Source organism: Myxine glutinosa, chromosome 1 (assembly GCF_964187855.1).
Source record: "Myxine glutinosa chromosome 1, kmMyxGlut1.1, whole genome shotgun sequence".
Taxonomy (NCBI): Eukaryota; Metazoa; Chordata; class Myxini; order Myxiniformes; family Myxinidae; genus Myxine; species Myxine glutinosa.
The window spans coordinates 24,462,773-24,480,183 of NC_136261.1; the positions used below are offsets into that span (position 1 = coordinate 24,462,773).

Here is a 17,411-nt window from a genome sequence, read left to right on the forward strand (position 1 = left end):
TGTCTCACTTGACATATCACGTACCTTCGATATGGTCTGGCACCCAGCTCTGCTCATCAAAGTCTCCTCCTATGGTATCCATGGAAATCTCCACTCATGGCTTGCAGACTTCCTCTCTGGTCGTACGCAACGTGTTGCCCTGAATTGATTTCTCATCTCCCCTTCCTGTTCTGGCTGGAGTTCCCCAAGGTAGTGTTCTGGGCCCTGTGCTATTTCTGGTCTTCATCAATGATCTCTCTGACTCTCTGGAAAATCCTCTCTATCTCTTTGCTGATGACTCCACTATCTGCTGCTCCATTCCTCATCCCTGAGATTGGCAGTCTGCAGCCTCCTTACTCTTTGCAGACCTGGACAAAATCACAGACTGGTCAAACAAGTGGAACATGTCTTTCAATCCTGACAAATCTCACACTCTTACTATGTCTCTACGAAAAGACCGACTGGAAAACACTCCCATCTACTTTCTCAACAACCATCTCCAAGAAGTCCTGTCGCTCAAGCTTTTGGGTCTCACTATCTGCCATGATATTTCTTGGGAAAACCACATTTCCAAGCTGGCCCCCAAAGCCAGTCACCGACTGGGCATACTCCGTCGTGCGAAGTCCTTCCTTGGCACAGCTGCGCTCCTCACCACATACAAGGCTTTCATCCGCAGCTCAATGGAATACTTTTCCTGCCTCACACCCAGCTCGGCTTCATGTTGATGAAACCAAAGCTTTCAGATTCATTGGAATCTCCTGGGATGAAGCTAACTCCGAGGGCCTTTCACTCACTCGCCGCAGGCAGGTTGGTGGTATTTCTGTCTTTTACCGACTCCTCTCCGGCCTTGCTCCCCCAGCTCTCTCTGTGCTCTGTCCCCCCTATATTCCTTCAGGTCGCACAAGATCTGCCTGCAACTCTCTTATGGTTAAACTGCCAAAATCTGGGCTCTCTGCTCACCTTCACTCTTTCCTTCCCCTTTTCTCCCGCCTCTGGAACAAACTCCCCCACTCCCTTCAATCCCACTCCTCCCTCCAGGTCTTTAAAACAGCTGTTTACCAGCATCTCTTATCTTCCCCCATCCAAAACCTTGATCTTTTCTACCCCCGGTAATTCACCCCAGATACACTTTTTTTTGAAATTCCAACTTCTTTCCTGGAAGTCCTTGCAGTGTTCATGTGTTTTATTCCTCTCCCACCTCCCCCCAAGCCCTCCCCCTCCCACATTTCTCCCGATGTCCCTGCTCTCAAATGTTGTGTTTGTGTCCTTCCCCCTCTCTCCCCAACTTGTCTACCGCTCCCCTTATTTTTGTGTTTTATGTGTCGGTTTGACTTTTTGTGTGATTAATGTTCGCTCTTTCACGAGCCTCGATCTTGTATACAAAAAAAAACAAAAAAAAAAACAGAAAAACAATTTATGAAAATAGTAGGTCCTGTACAAACCTACTATAAACACACCTTGGTGATCATATTTATGTGGTACATTGCCATCATTGCATTGGACCACGAATGCTCAAATTGAATCCCAGTAAATCCATCCTTTCCCACAATGACTTGTACAGACTTGTCAAACCAACGATCACCTCCACTGCCAAATAATACTTGATTGTTGTTTTCTTTTAGGTCTTGGTCATCCAGGCAGAGGCAAAAGAGGGCCGACTCAATGAGGGACAAGGCCGATCCATGTCCTTGAGCCTGCAGTTTCTTTCTCAAGCGTGCCCAAACATCTCGTCGCTCTGCAGTAAGGCTGGCCACAGGAAACTTGACTGGAGGTCGTGATTCTGACAGAATATGATGAAGATTGGCCTGTACAACAAAGAGAACATCAATGAGAAGAACGGATTTTGATGAGAGGCTGATGAAACGCACAGAAGCGCAAAAGAATGGAACAAAGGGGATATTGGTCATTTGCTAATATACATGTTGGATATTCATTGTCTGACAAGCAGGAAATATAATTTCAGTTGAAGTGTGAATGGCAAGAGAATTGTGTCAGTCAGTAATAAAGATACAGCTATGTTTAAAACTATGGCTACTTCGTACAATTTTGCTATTTGCTGTATATCACATATAACATTCTTGGGAAAAATGCCATGGGCAAAGAAAATGCCCTTTTATATTGTATGTGCCATGTGGCAAAGTATAGAAAAGAAGGTACATTCCATAGCTTGCAGAAAATGCCAAACAATAGAAAAGAAGGGACATTCAAAGAATCTTGTGTGCATGCCGGACTGCCCTTCACCCTTGTGTTCTGAGGAGGGACCAAGTCATGCTCTCGAAAAGTTCATACAAAGGGGCGCCTTACATCTGGCAAATAAAATACATTTACTTCATCAGGCAGGTGTATTAATCAAATTGGCACCTCTTGCAATTGTCGCCATGCAATTTTGTGCCTTACCCTGAAGAGAGGAGACTTACATTCTTTACAAAATTGGTGGCCTGTCTCGCTGCTTTGTGCGGACTACAAAATCCTTTCCAAAGTCCTTGTAAACCGCATAAAGCCCCATACCACATATGTGCAAGAGAGAGTTGGGATGAGTAGATAGAAGTTGATCCTTGTTATCAGACAGCAAGATGTCGATGGAGTCATCACTGTTTGGTGGACGGTACAACACACATATGAACAAAAGGTGGGAGCGAAGGGGAAGCCGTAGCTTCACGAGAAAAAAGAATCCGTAGCTCCTCCCAACCCCCCAGATCTGCTTTCATCACAACCCTCTTGAGGAAGTTCAGTTTTTCATACTCCTGGATCTCACTATCAGCCATGATCTTTTTTTTTAGCAAACCAAATTTCAAAGTTTGCTTCCAAAGCCAGCCACCGACTGGGCAGCCTCCGTCATGCAAACTCCTTCCGTGGCACACTTGACCTCTTATCCACCTCCAAGGCCTACATCTGCATCATGATGAAATACAGCTATCCCTTTTGGGATGGTGTCCCTGCCTGCCTTGCTTAGCTTGACATAGTGGAAACGAATGTCGTCATGATCATTGGAATCTCGAGCGATGAAGCTGAGTCTATGGGCATGTCACTTTGCCACTGCAGACCAGTTGGTGGTCTCTGATTTCTAACGCATCCTTTCTGTGCTTTGTCCCTTTTACATCCCCTTTATAAACCCAAGCCTGAGTGGTGGGGATCTGGCCCACTTTGAACATAATCAGTTAGAAAGAGCACAGGTGTAGTGTGCAAGGTATTAGTGATGGCCATTTCCCTTACCATGATGGTGCTTGCAGGTAGAATGTAGCCCGAATCATCAAGCAGATTGCAGGTGTATATGTATCCTTTATGAAGCACAACAAGATGGCGGATGCCAAGTATGGTCTGGAGCTCATCTCGTGACTCGTGAGGTATGCGGCTTGTACCGAACAAATGATTCAGTTGGGACATGCACATCAGATATGATTTTGGACGAGAACTCGACCTGTCAAGGCAATTGTGGTATGAGCAACTGAAGACGTTTGAAGGACAATATATTTATGTTTTATCATTATCTCAATTCTAAACTTGTGGAATCATAATTAACATTTTAATGAGAAACAATTTGTGATAGTTTAATCAATGTCACAGTTTGCAAACAACAAAAATCCAAGGCAGCAAGAATATCAAAAAGCACTCACACAAAACCAGTGCCATCTCTGTGAGCCAGGCCACCACTATCTGCTGGGGTCAGCAGACCAGCCTTGAGAGTGCGATGAAATCGAGCGATCGAGACAACCAGGTTTGTGGCACACACCAGCTGTGAGCCAGGAGTCAATCCCATGTTTATACCATAATTGGTGATGCATAGAGAATCTCTGCGATTCAAGAACGAGTCCTCAATGAAGGCTTGGAGGTGGGCAGTCGATGTACGTGCGGATTGGAGGGTGCCCAGAGCAAGGTTGGTTGATGAAAGACATGACGATTGCATTGATAATTATCACCATCATTACCTCTGCTGCCATTCCCTCGAATTAAATAATGTCATTAAATGTGTAATAAATCTTTGATTTTATAACTGAGCTCTCAAAGGTTATTTTGTATTGGTAAGCAACAGCAATAACTTACCAGTGGTGTAGCTTGTGTGTTGATTTTCCTTGTCACAAGCCAAGAGTTCATTCTGCAGCAACTGACCCTCTCCATGTTCAAATGAACTACAGATTTGCTCTGTCTTCCTGTTACACATAAATAGTCATTAACGAGATACACATCAAGATACAGTCATCCAAATCTTACCTTTCCACAATGTGGGTGGACGTGTACATATGTAAACAATTGAAAGCATCAATCTTGGGAAAATGCCAGGGGCATAAAAAAGGCCCCTTTATATATCGGTTAAAATACATCTACGTCTTCATGCAGCTGTATGATTCAAATTGGCGCTCCTTTATATGAACTTTTCTGGAGCATAGCTTGGTTCATATGAAGAACATAAGGATAGTCCAGCAGGCACACGACATTTATTTTCGAATGTCCTTTCTTTTCTATCGTTAACTATTCTTTAGTCTTTTGTAATGTACTGAAGCATTTAAAAAGTAGGCCTCGTCTCCTGGACTAACACATCTGCTTATACACCTCCCTGTTCCTTCGCTCTCTGCTCTCCTTGCTCTCAATCTCCTATTCTTCTGTTTCTGCTTCTGAACCTGTGCTGGCATCCTTAATCCCCCTGAGGCATCATTCTTGCCCTCATTTCGGGAATTTCCCCAGATGGTTTTCACGGTTTCTTTTAAAAATGTTTAAACTTTCCCCTGAAGTGTTGTATTCTGTTGTATATTATAACACACTTTTCTTCTTCTTCTTTGAAAGGTTGTTTTCGATTTGTTCACCTAATGTCTTCATTTCAAATAAAAATTCAATCTCTTACAGTTCTTCCTTCCTACATTCCCTAAACTCACCTGCATTCCACCCCTCCTCCAACGTTTTCAAATGGATCTCTGACTTGAAAATCACAAGAAACTCATTTTGCAATAAATGTTCGTTTTCTCTTAATTGTACAACACTTTCTAAAATCCAAACTCAATCTTCCCCTCCAAACTCCCCCCTCACCCATCCCTTTCAAATTCCTCCCCTTGCCCCTCCCATCCTAAACTCCCCCCTTGCCCCTCCCCTCCTAAACTCCCCCCTTTCCCCTCCCCTCCTAAACTCCCCCATTTCCCCTCTCCTAAACTCCCCCCTTGCCCCTCTCCTCCTAAGCTCCCGCCTCACCCTCTGCTCCCAAACTCCCCCCTCCCCTCCTTTACTCCCCCATCACCCATCCATTTCAAATCTCTCCCCTTGCTCCTCCCCTCCTAAACTCCCCCCTCACCCTCCCCTCCCAAACTCCCCCTCACCCCTCCCCTCCTAAATTCCCCCCTCACCCCTCAATTTCAAATCTCCCCACCCTCCTTTTTTTCTCCAATTCTCTCCTCTCACCCCTCCTCCTCATAGCGTCCTCCCCGCTTCCCCCCCACCCCTCCAACTCTGACCTCCATCTCCTTCAACCTTCTTTCTTGCTCTGCCCATCCTCAAACAACACCTCACTATGCCTCATCCAATCACCATCAAAGCTTTTGTCCTCCTCATCTTTCCCTTTCTCCTAGCTCTTCTGAAATCTCTGACACACTATCAACAGCTCTCCATACTTCCTCCTCCTCTTCCTCATCTTACCATACACCTCCCCTCCCCTGTACTGTATCCAATGCTCCCCCTTCCTCTTCATTAACGGTATGGACCTCAAACATCCGGGGCCTTCGCTCAAACTTGACTGATCTCCCATACAGGTTGCTGCTGACAAACCAGACTTGATCTGCTCAACAGAAGCTTTCCTCCTTCAAGATGTCTCTGATTCCTTAATATATCTCCCTGGTTACTCCCTCCTCCGGTATGATAGACCTGAGCCTCGCCCTGGAGGTGGGGTTGCTATATTTATCAAAAACTCTCTTCCTCACTCTCCCTGCACTGCCCTCTCTCTACTTCCCCCCCATGAGGACCTCTAGCTACGGCTTCCCCTCTGCTCCCACCTTTTGTTTATATGTGTTGTAGCGTCTATCAAACAGTGATTACTCCATTTACACGTCGCTGTCTGACAACATGGACCAGCTTCTATCCACTCATCTCAACTCTCTCTTCCTCATATGTGGCGACTTCAACTGTCATCATGCCAGCTGGCTGGGTGTAGGTACCTCTCGCTCCAGTCATGGCACCTCAGCAAAGGAATTCTGTGACCTATTGGGACTGACACAATCTGTCAATTTCCCGACCCGGATCTCAGTCAATGGAGCATCTTCCCTTCTGGACTTGGTTTTGACTGACTTCGCTGCAAATGTCTGCTGTTCTTCTTCTGCTCCAAGCGGTTCATCTGATCATTTGCTTGTTAAAGTGGACATCTCTCTGGCCATTTTCAGAGAGCCTCTGCAGCACTGACGAGTCTGGCATTTTTACTCAGGCAGACTGTCACAGTCTTCAAACATCCATCATTAATCTGGACTGGTCTCCCATCTCCACTGCCTCTGACATAAACTCATCCTGGGAATTCTTCCAAAGTAAATTGCTCTCTCTCTCATGAACATATTTATCCCATCCCGTCTTCAGTTGTCATGCCCTTCCTCCCGTCCATGGTACGTGGAATCATGTGGTGAGGCAGTTGCCCTGAAATAACTTGCCTTCGCTTCATGGAAGGCAAATCCAACTGAAGGCAATCTCTGTTCTTTCAACAAAGCATTTCACAAGTGTGTGTCTACCCTCAGGAGAGCCAGGAAACAATATCTCTCTCAGCTCAAGACTGAACTCTCAAACCTGTCTCCCTCTTCCAAATCCTGGTGGCATCTGGTCAAATCTGTTTCTGGTGTTTGTTCCCCCTCCATCCCCTCCCTTACCTCAAATGGCTAAACAGTTGACACCGCACGTGACAAAGCTCAATGCCTCAACTTTGGGTTTGCCTCAAAATCTTGTGTCCCAAACCCATTTCTCTCCGTACCCGCTGTAGAAGAATAATGATCTCTACTACTGAACTCCAACTTAGAAACCTCTCAACCAGTTTACCCAAAGAAACTCAAACTTGTTTACCAAGTCAATGTTTATTGAAACTGTAGAGAGCTGTTGCATAAATAAACGTACTAATTCAAGATTATAACAACGCGTTGTTCTGCCGGTCGTGGCTGGAGCTCCTTCTCTTGATGACCAGTCTCTCTCTCTTTTTTTTTTTTTTTGTATACAAGATCGAGGCTCGTGAAAGAGCGAACATTAATCACACAGAAAGACAAACCGACACATAAAACATATAACATCGGGAGCGGTAGACAAGATGGGGAGAGAGGGGGAAGGACACAAACACAACATTTGAGAGCAGGGACCGAGAGACATGGAGACATCGAGAGATCTGAGAAAGGGCGAGGGCTTTGGGGGGGGGGGCATGGGAAGGGGGCGGTGGGAGAGGTATAAAACATATGGACACTGCCAGGACTTCTAGGAAAGAAGTTGGAATTTCAAACAAGGTGGATCTGGGGTGAATTAGCGGGGGTAGAAAAGATCAAGGTTTTGGATGGGGGAAGATAAGAGATGGTGGTGAACAGCTGTTTTAAAGACCTGGAGGGAGGGGTGGGATTGAAGGGAGTGAGGGAGTTTGTTCCAGAGGCGGGAGAAAAGAGGAATGAAAGAGTGAAGGTGAGCAGAGAGCCGACATTTCGGCAGTTTAACCATCAGAGGGTTGCTGGCAGATCTTGTGCGACCTGTAGGAATATTTGGGGGACAGAGCACAGAGAGAGCTGGGGGTGCAAGGCCAGAGAGGAGTCGGTAGAAGACAGAAAGACCACCTACCTGCCTGCGGTGAGTGAGTGAAAGGCCCTCAGAGATAGCTTCATCGCGGGAGATTCCAATAATTCTGAAAGCTTTGGTTTCAACAGCGTGAAGCCGAGCTAGGTGTGAGGCAGGAGCACCGGCCCATAGGAGAGAACAGTATTCCATTGAGCTGCGGATGAAAGCCTTGTATGTGGTGAGGAGCTCAGGTGTGCCGAGGAAGGACTTCGCACGACGGAGGATGCCCAGTCGGCGACTGGCTTTGGAGGCCAGCTTGGAAATGTGGTTTTCCCAAGAAAGAATCTTTCCTCCGATGATTTTGGAGGAAAGAAAGAATCTTTCCTCCGATGATTTTCAAAGAAGAATTTCACGTGCGGAATCTTTCCTCCGATGATTCTTCTTGTTTAAATAGAACTTTGCTCCTTTTCATGTCAGAGCATTGGAATGCAGAGTTCAGCCCAAGGCCTATAGCCCCCAGACATCGAGACGCCTGCAAGGCATCTGTTTCCTGTCCAGAAAGCCCTAGAGGCTCTTTGGAACAGCTGCCTATCGTTAGGAACTAGAAGCACTACATAATTCCTCCGAGAAAGGTCACTTTCTCATGACCTACCTGAGAAGGAATTCGCCCAGCGCCTGGGTTTGTCAGAGAGGTGACAAAAGCCATTCCACAGATAGCGCATTTCTGTCCTAGTTCCATGTCCAAAAAGTTACACAGGGAGATCACATTCTGTCCCTCATTTTGGGTCCAGTCCCAAGGCTTTGCTCACGCTGCACGGTAAAACATATTTTACACAATATCACATTGAGATGTAATTTAGCAATATTACCAACTGTCAATATATATGAATATTTAATATTCCACAGTCCCTGATTTTTTTCTTTTTGTTTATATTAACCATTAATCTAAACATCACCACAATACTCAAACCATAAATTTGGTAATCCAATTCCCTAAGGCATACACCGTCATTCTGGAAAAATCTGATCACAAAACATTTCTTTGTTCCTTTGACTCTTTCCATATTAATAATGCAATTCACTTCATTTGCATATAGCATACAACACTTCACCTTTACCAAAACACAATAATTTCAAGTCACAATTAAAAAAAAAAATAAAGCATCTGCAACATTTGGCAATACGTTTTGCTTCAAAACAAATGTTGACTTTTTGTTTGAAAAGAAGGGGCTGATCACTTGTGTTTGAAATTCAAGTATGAAACATTTTTTCTTCTGATGTCTTCATAGCACCTACACTATTTTGCGTAGGATTTTCCGCTGTTGTGATAGCTGGGCAGAGTCATAAACTGACCCTGCTCTCCATGCAGCATCCTTGCCACTCTTGCTGTGAGCCATAGTAGATTTGAACAAGGTTTTTGTCCAGTTGTAATCAACTTGCCTCCTCACTCATGAATATGGAGCAAGTGTTGATGTGATGTTGATTGGCCAGCAAGATGTGGAACAGGGATGCCAGATGCATCCACAATGATGTTGGGACCATGGTATTCAAGTTGTCCATGGTCCATACCATGAGCAACCAGCAGAATCGTGCACAGCTGTTGTGGAGGAAAAGGCACAGCCGTTCGCTTGCAGCTCCATGCTGGCTCCCCGGAAGTTGGTAAAGTAATAACACATGTCACCGCATTCAGTAGAAGTTGCAGACAAGATGTCGTCATCCCGCAATTGCTGACTTGATGAAGGTTTGAGGCATTCAAACAAAAGTAAGTGATCGCCTTTCTTCCATAAGTTGCAGTGTGATCCAGGCAAATGGTCACAAAAATTCCTTTGGTGAAGGTAAGCATCCATCTCCAATTTTACAAAGGAGAATGTCCATCATTCTTTGAGAAGGAGGGTGTATGCGTCAATTAACTTCATTTTTAGCCACAAATTTTCTTTCTCGAACTTCTTCCCAATTCTGTTAGCACTCCCTTTGAGATGTGATCTGGTCTTATCCTTTTACTCAGCCATATCTGAATCTGCTTTCCACACACACTGAATCAGATAGGGTACATCTTATCATGAAATCACCATATTTTAACTAATCATATGTTTCTTATAACAGTTTCACATTCAACCATTTGTTGTTTTCCTTAAAACATTCAAAAAAGTTATATTCATTTATATGCGTCACACAAATAATATTCAAATCAGGTATATATTTTACTACTAAACTAAGAATAGCATCCACAATTGCTTTCAGGTTAATAAAATTTAAAAATTAAACTCATGCAGTTATTTTAACACTACTCCAAGAAAATAAAAGCATTAATAATGAGTATATATGATTAAAATCACAAACAGGTATATCTAATTCCCAACAAATTTTGCAAACAAACAAACTATGCATAATATATTATTATCATAGTCCTCCCACTTTTTTTTCCATTTAACAGTGTAACTTGTGGCGATATGAGTTTACTGATCTTGTAAAACTGATGCAATTCATAACATTTTCATTATGCCATTATCTTAACTCTACTGTACTCATTTGCAACATTACTTGATTCAATCTGTTAATCTCGGTATCATTCATATCATCATAAAATCTTTCTATTTTGGGTCCATATTTGTTTCTATTCTTATCAATCCCCTATGGTTTATCAATTCGTTCCAAAATACCACAATCAAAGGTTTTAACCAAAGCTCTACCAGACTATTTCCAATTTGAACTCAAAATGCTAGTGAAACAATGATTCGAAGAATTAACTTCAAGGGGTCAAAAAATTCATTTTATAAACAGATCTAATTTTTCCCATCCAATAGTTTTCCTTGCCAAATGTCATATTATAATACTTTAATAAACCTTCGAAAAATGTTTCCCATCTCAACAAATTCCCTTTTACAAATAGCCATCTGTAAATTACGTATTTAACCACAATTTTCTCCCAATTTGTTTGGCCTAAATGGCCACCGAAGTGGCTGCCAACATGCAATACTTTTTTTTATCTACCAAGCAAGTACTCATCCACATAAGGCCTCTACCAAAATGTTGTTTTAAAAACAAATCTGGGATTTTCTGATTATATGGATGCACACTCTCAGGATATTTCAGGCTGCTGTTGACAATCCACTATGATAAATTAATTCCTTCACCCACAATCAAATAATTAATACAAATTGAGGATATTATCCCTATCACATTCATTTATAGATTAATTACGTTGGATCTAATTTTTTCTCCCACTGCTATAAGGAAGAACAATAGCTCTTATAAGTCTTTGTAATATCTCACTTAATTTACCCAGCATCGAAGAATTTATTTATTATCCATTCCCCTTCTGTTTACCAGTGACTTTGTTTAAACTCCATAACTTAATCTGATGACTCCCATGTGTACAGCTACCACTTATTGAAACCCCTACTTTTGTAGAAAATATCCAAGTAAGTGTTATTACGCCCCCTTAACTGTTGCTCATCCATTTTTATGCAACTAGTGAGTACTACTGACACCAGTATGCCAATATAGGTGTGCCAGATTATCAAATATGTTGCAGGTAAACGTAACATCGCGTTCTGAGGTTAAATAACGTAACAGCGCATTCATGTCTGCCCCTTGGTTTTAAGATTCACAATGCAATCCGTTTTAAAACTCATCAAGATTTTCCTTACTATATTCCCATATCATTTACGCCTAATATACATCCATACATACAGCACAATTTATATGCTGATAAAATTCAAGTTTATATATATCAAACATCCGTGAGCAGAGTACCCTGGGAAGTCAGTGTAAGACCTCTCCCAAATTTGGCTAATTTTGTACTTCCTCATTTTTTTTTTTTATGAAGCTCATATCCATAAATAGCTTCGTTAAAAATTTTAAAAAAGAGAAAAAGTCGCTTCTATCACTGGTGCCGCAGCATTCGTCATTCCATATGCTCCCCCACCGTGACCAAACCGAAATAAAGGGAGCTCAACCATAGGAATACTGTAGAAGCTTCCACCATAGGAACTCAACGTAATCACGACTCGGCCACAAAACGAGCAGTTTTTGCAGGACTGGTGCCGCAGCATTTGTCGTAATACAAAAATCGCAAAATAAATGTATGTACACCACAGGTCGACCTCTATTTACATAGTATACCATATCAGTGGTTCTTCATGAAAGCACAGCACCTTCTCTAAAGATAAAAAAAAGTCTTTAGTGGATATTTGTGACGATTTCACGGCACCCTCTCTGAAAAATGCGTAGACCTCTGTAGTACACTAATACAGGGCTTTGTGCATCTGCATGCATTGTGGATTTCGCCCACCGACCACATTGAGTTAATCTCATAAATATTTCTTCCATTCAAATCATAAAGCAAAAGTCAAATCAAAAATGAACTCAAAAAATGAAATCAAAACAAAAAAGAAATTAAAATGAAAAATCAAAAAATGAAATAAAATGAAAACAAAATGAAATCAAAAATGAAATTAAAATCACAAATCATCTCCCTCTAAAAAAATCAAGATTATTATCACAATCTTCTGATTTCAATTTAAGTATGTCAATGCTTCCTTTTTAAGAATTCACTTTTAAACCAATTAAAAGACAACATGCATAATCCCTTTTCCAATTTGGTCCAACTTCAATTTTGAAAACTAACTCAAAAGTTCGGCCAAAAGGTCTAACCGATGAAAAAGTATTTGTCCACTCCAATCCATTTCCCTATCAAATCTTACAAAGGAGCCTGGAAGAGAATGGAAAATCACAAGCTCTATCAAAGGAACAATAATATGTTGTTCCAAACCCACAACAACAACAACAAAAAAAAACATCAGCCAAAAAAAATCCTAATAAAATTCAATAGAACACCATTGAGCTCAAGACAGCCCGATTCCTCATTTCACAAGCAGGAAACACAATGTCGCTTCTTGGGGGTCCTCCAAGGAGCGAAAATATGCTTCCCACTCATCCTATTACCTTCATCAAAAAAGAGGATATTACATTTAAGCCCGTATGCTTGTCTGTCTGCACAGAACAATTTTGACTTTCTCTACATTTGTTGATATTGTTGAGGATCTCAACGTCGGCCTTTTTTCCCCTTAAGAAGGGGGGGATTAATCCCCTTGTGTGCGACTGACCGACGTGAGTCCTGAAGTTTCCCAGCTCCATCCAGAGAGGCAGGTGAGCAACCTCGTTCGCGACCGCGGACAAGATGTTAATTGCCGAGCGGATTAGCAGCCGCGGCACGAACCATTAGCAAGTACTAGACACGATTCTTGAACGTTGGCCAAATCATGCCACAGGTATTCAATTGGGAAAAGACAAGGACGAACGGATGTGAGGAAACCAGAAGGTAAGGAAGAACAAATATAATTTATTACTAATATTTACACAATCAAAGGAACCAAGGAGAAGGAAAGAAACAAAAATAATTTACAGAAGGATGGAAGGATCAGAAGGACACAGAGTAATTCTAGCTTACCTATGCAGTCTTACTTAAACCCCAGGACAACACAAAAGATGGACGTCAGTCAGACTTACACGGGGAATGATGATAGGAATGACAGGAACGAATGGCTGGAAGGGGAGGAAGGTTCAGCTGGAGTTTTGCTCCCGCCCAGGACGTCGGGCTCGACCTCGACGGCCATCGATGCCACCGATCCCACAGCAAGCTGGTTCCCGCATAGCAGCGGGTTGAAGCTGCGTGTCACAGGGGGGCCGGACTACAGTGGTCTCAAAGCTGCAGTTGGTTCAGCTGCGGTGGACTCAAAGCTGCGGTTTGTTCACTCAACTCTCTCAGTGCTCACTCCTCCACTGGACTCAACAACACAGCTCCTCCTCCACTGAACTCAACTCTGCTGCTCCTCCTCCACTGAACTCAACTCTAAAACTTCGGTGGGGGCGCCGCGTGACGGGTTTTATAGCGCCACACCCTGGAACGTACGCGAAACTGCCCGATCGTTCTTTCTCCGCCCTCTCAAGCCAAACCCCTCGTGCTTGGTTGGTTGATCGGGGCTGGCTCACTCCTCCTTCCTATTACGAGGTGGAGACACGCCTTTCTTCTCCGAGGCTTGACCACATGGCAATGGCGGCGAATGCAGTTGGTAATGCAGGCAATGCAATTGAAAGGGGATTCTACCTTATTTCAATTCAATGCAATGCAGAGTCAACTAATGGGTAACACAGCCTTAAACTAATACACATAATAAGGAAATAACTATTTAGAAGGGTATATGGTGGCCTACGTGCATGTATATGGACTAACTAGGGGGACGACCTTTGACCTTTACACACAAAGCTGAGGTATTTACAAGAAATCATTACATTACTCAGGGTGATATTTACAACAAGATTCTCAAATCCGCAACAATATGAATGACAGAAAACTTCCATCACAGGTGCAACATCACCTGTGCAAGTGTGTAAAATCATAATCATGTCATTAATGACATGGTGTAGGCATCATAATTGTTTTAACACAGCAATCTTAAAATCACTGAGAAAAAATCCTGGCAAAAATCCACAATCCTGATTTCTGTGTCAATGATAATATTACCTACATAACATATTAATATTGATTTATAATAAACAATTAAAATGAAGACATAACATCTCATGACAAGGGGTTCAGGGAAAAACAATAACGTTTACCTGCAAGACATATTTCCACCCCATGCATCAATTGGAACAAACGAAGCATTCCGAATCCAAAATAAATTTTCACAGCAAGGTGCATGGTGCTTAATTACATTAGCTCTTGTATGAGCCTCAACCTGTGAGATCAAGTGAGAAATGAAGAGAGAGAAAGGGAGACAGAAAGATTGAGACAAAGAGAGGGGGCTAACAAAGAAAGAGAAAGAGAAGGAAAAAGAGAAAAACAGGAGAGATGATCTCTAATAATATTGATGACAAAACAACAGGTGAGAATACACCTGTTTGACAGGTTAAAACACCTGTTTGACAGGTGAAAATATGAAATTATCAAATTTACATTCAATGGCTCTGCCTTATAAAAATTATACATCCCCGTAACATGGGATTGCCTCTCATCAATTTTCATATTGATCGAGTAAAATTTAACTGTCATCCAAGATGGCAGCTGCAATAAAAACCCTTTAAAAAATTGGAAATTTTCCTAATCGGGATTCAGATATAGGGATGATTACAGGTGAAAATGTCATATTACACAAAGAGCGGGAGGGTGGTGGGGGGAAGGCATCAGGAATACAGGTAACAGGTAGATTGGGAGAAGAAGAAGAATAGAAAAAGAAGGGAGGGGGGAAGGGACGCAGGAGGGAAGGGGGGGTGGGCAGGGAGCTGACAGAAGGGAGGGGGAAAGGGACGCAGGAGGGAAGGGGGGGTGGGCAGGGAGCTGACAGAAGGGAGGGGGAAAGGGACATAGGAGGGAAGGGGGTGGGCAGGGAGTTGGATGATGGTGGGATGGGGTTCGGGTGAGGATTACAGTTAGGATGGAGGGGGCGGGAAATGGAAGGAGGGAGGAGGGAAGGGCGGGAGCCCAAAGGAGTGAATGGAGGGAAGACACAGAGGAGTGAGGGGGGGGGGGACACACACAGAGGAGTGAGGGGGGGGTATGAAGAAGGGATGGGAAGAATGAGGGGTGGATGAGGGTACAAAGACAAGATAGAGACAAGCTGGGACAAGCTGGGACAAACTGCAATAAGGGTTTGAGGGGAGGGGGAGCTGACGGCGGGAGGGAGGGGGAAAGGGGAGGGCAGGACAGGTAATACACGTAGATTGGGAAGAGAAAGGTATGGTGGGGGAGGAGGGAGAAGTGCAAAGGGATGGGGCAGATGTTACCTGGTCCTCCCGGTAACTACCTGGTCTTGGTGACCCCCGGACCGTGGGAGGACCCCGCCAGAAAGATATACGATTTATACGCTTTCGTAATGCAATCAATATGAAAGACACAAACAATTCAGGTCAATAAGCAACCCCACACCAAGGATCCGGATTAATTAATAATATATTCTCAATCCATCAACAGCAATCAACAATCAATCAACAATATTACTAAGATGGCCATCTCATATATTTCCCCCCTTTCCCCACTCATGACCCCTCAATAGTCACTGTCCCTCACAATGTCTCTGGGCCCCTCCAGACCAAGGTGAAGGTCGACTTCTCCGCACACGGGCGGTTGAACGGACCCCTGGCTGACGTGCTCCAAACGTGCACGTCACGTACCGGGAACAGCTGCTGCAGCGCACACCTCCTTGCAAAGCAAAGCGGGCAAAGCAAAGCGCGGCTCGCAAAGCGCGCGAGGCCCCAGGTGCGACCCGTACACGCCCTCGGAGGCGTCGAGGCGAACAGTGCCGGACACTTGGTTCCTTCCAGGAAGCCACGGCAACCTGACACATAACAGGCAATCACCCCGCGCAGGTAACTCCTCTCGCCAGATGGGCTTTTCAAACTCAGCGTTCCCCACGCTAATCAATATCGACACCGCTCGCGTCGGAGCTGGGCGAGGAAGAAGAAGATCGCCGCTTCTCCAGGACCTCGTGTCTTGTTTTCTTCTTCCGGTTCACCATCCCGTTTCCGGTCTCCTGTTATCAGGAGCGCCTCTAACCATTTAACCACATCAACCTTTAATAGAATAAACATTAATAAGCAATGACCTGAATAGTAATTCACCTATATCCGGAATCCGTAACACAGAGGAGAGGAGGGTTGGGAGGAGTAAGGCTGGGGGGGTGGGGGGGGTGGGGCAGGAGAGGATGAATGATGTGGATGTGGAGGTTACATTGAAATTTTTTTTGCTTCCGATCCCGTATGTAATATGTGAACAACGGGACCTGGTGAAAAGCTCGATCCTCAATAGTATAATGAATGAATCAACCCACTGGGTGTTATTTGAACGGGCGTATCGGCTGGCATCATATGTTCCAAAATTTCATTCAAGCCGAGGTTCGTACAAACAGTCTGAAGATCGTTCGATGCCGTTATAAAATCAATAAAATTAATTCCACTTGCTGACAGGATTCGAACCAAGCCAAAGATATCCATGTCCACCGCATTTACTGACTGTGCTATATTCCAACCTCGGCATTAAAAGAAAAATCCCTGTATTTATATATCGTGTGTTCGATCGTGCACACAACATCGGTCCATGTATAACGGATTAGCAGTTCAACGAGGTGCAAAACCATATCCGTGCCACAATGGAAATTTATGTCTTAAAATCGAGCCAGCCGATTTTGGGGGGGGGGGGGGCACTTTATTGCTTTTTCTGCCTCCCAATGACTTGTCGTGCTTCGGCACACTGTACAAGCGCTCGCGTAAAAATCGCTATTTACAAAAAATCGCTAATTATCGAGAAAAACCCTTGGATAATCGTTAAAAAATCGCTTTTTTTCCAATGTCAATGACCATCCGTCTATCTGCTCGTTCTATTGTTCCAATCAATCGGGATCTCAACCATTATTTTTAATGGGAAATCGACACAATTCGTGTACCAACGAAACGAGCAGATATAGGATGCAGAACGTTAACTGGAATCAATCGTGAGATATATACAAAATACACACAACAATACACAAAAATACACAAAATCAACAGGTCGACCATATTGTATACCATTTCACTTTTACATGACAGCGAACGAACGCAGCACCCTTTCTCTAACGACCCACGTGGTCCGTTAGTGGCTCTTTGAATTCGTAGAATTTATCAAAAACAAATTTAAAAATAAAAATTTGGAAAAAAGAATTAAAAAATTTGGGAAGAAAAAAATCATACAA

General features: G+C 43.4%; 2 protein-coding genes across 2 annotated transcripts in view; one reads left to right on the forward strand and one right to left on the reverse strand.

Moving 5' to 3' along the window:
• The window catches only part of LOC137416116 (carnitine O-palmitoyltransferase 2, mitochondrial-like), a 1,201,140-nt gene that overhangs the window by 1,095,016 nt on the left and 88,713 nt on the right, over positions 1-17,411 (reverse strand). Inside the window, exons 5-8 of the mRNA XM_078769788.1 lie at positions 4,021-4,127; positions 3,594-3,801; positions 3,193-3,397; positions 1,437-1,784 (exon numbers count right to left, since the gene is read on the reverse strand). Of these exons, the coding sequence (XP_078625914.1) occupies positions 1,437-1,784; positions 3,193-3,397; positions 3,594-3,801; positions 4,021-4,127 (868 nt within the window). The remainder of the gene's footprint in view (positions 1-1,436; positions 1,785-3,192; positions 3,398-3,593; positions 3,802-4,020; positions 4,128-17,411) is intronic.
• LOC144889489 (uncharacterized) overlaps positions 1-17,411 on the forward strand; it is an 880,122-nt gene that overhangs the window by 97,984 nt on the left and 764,727 nt on the right. The window lies entirely within an intron of this gene.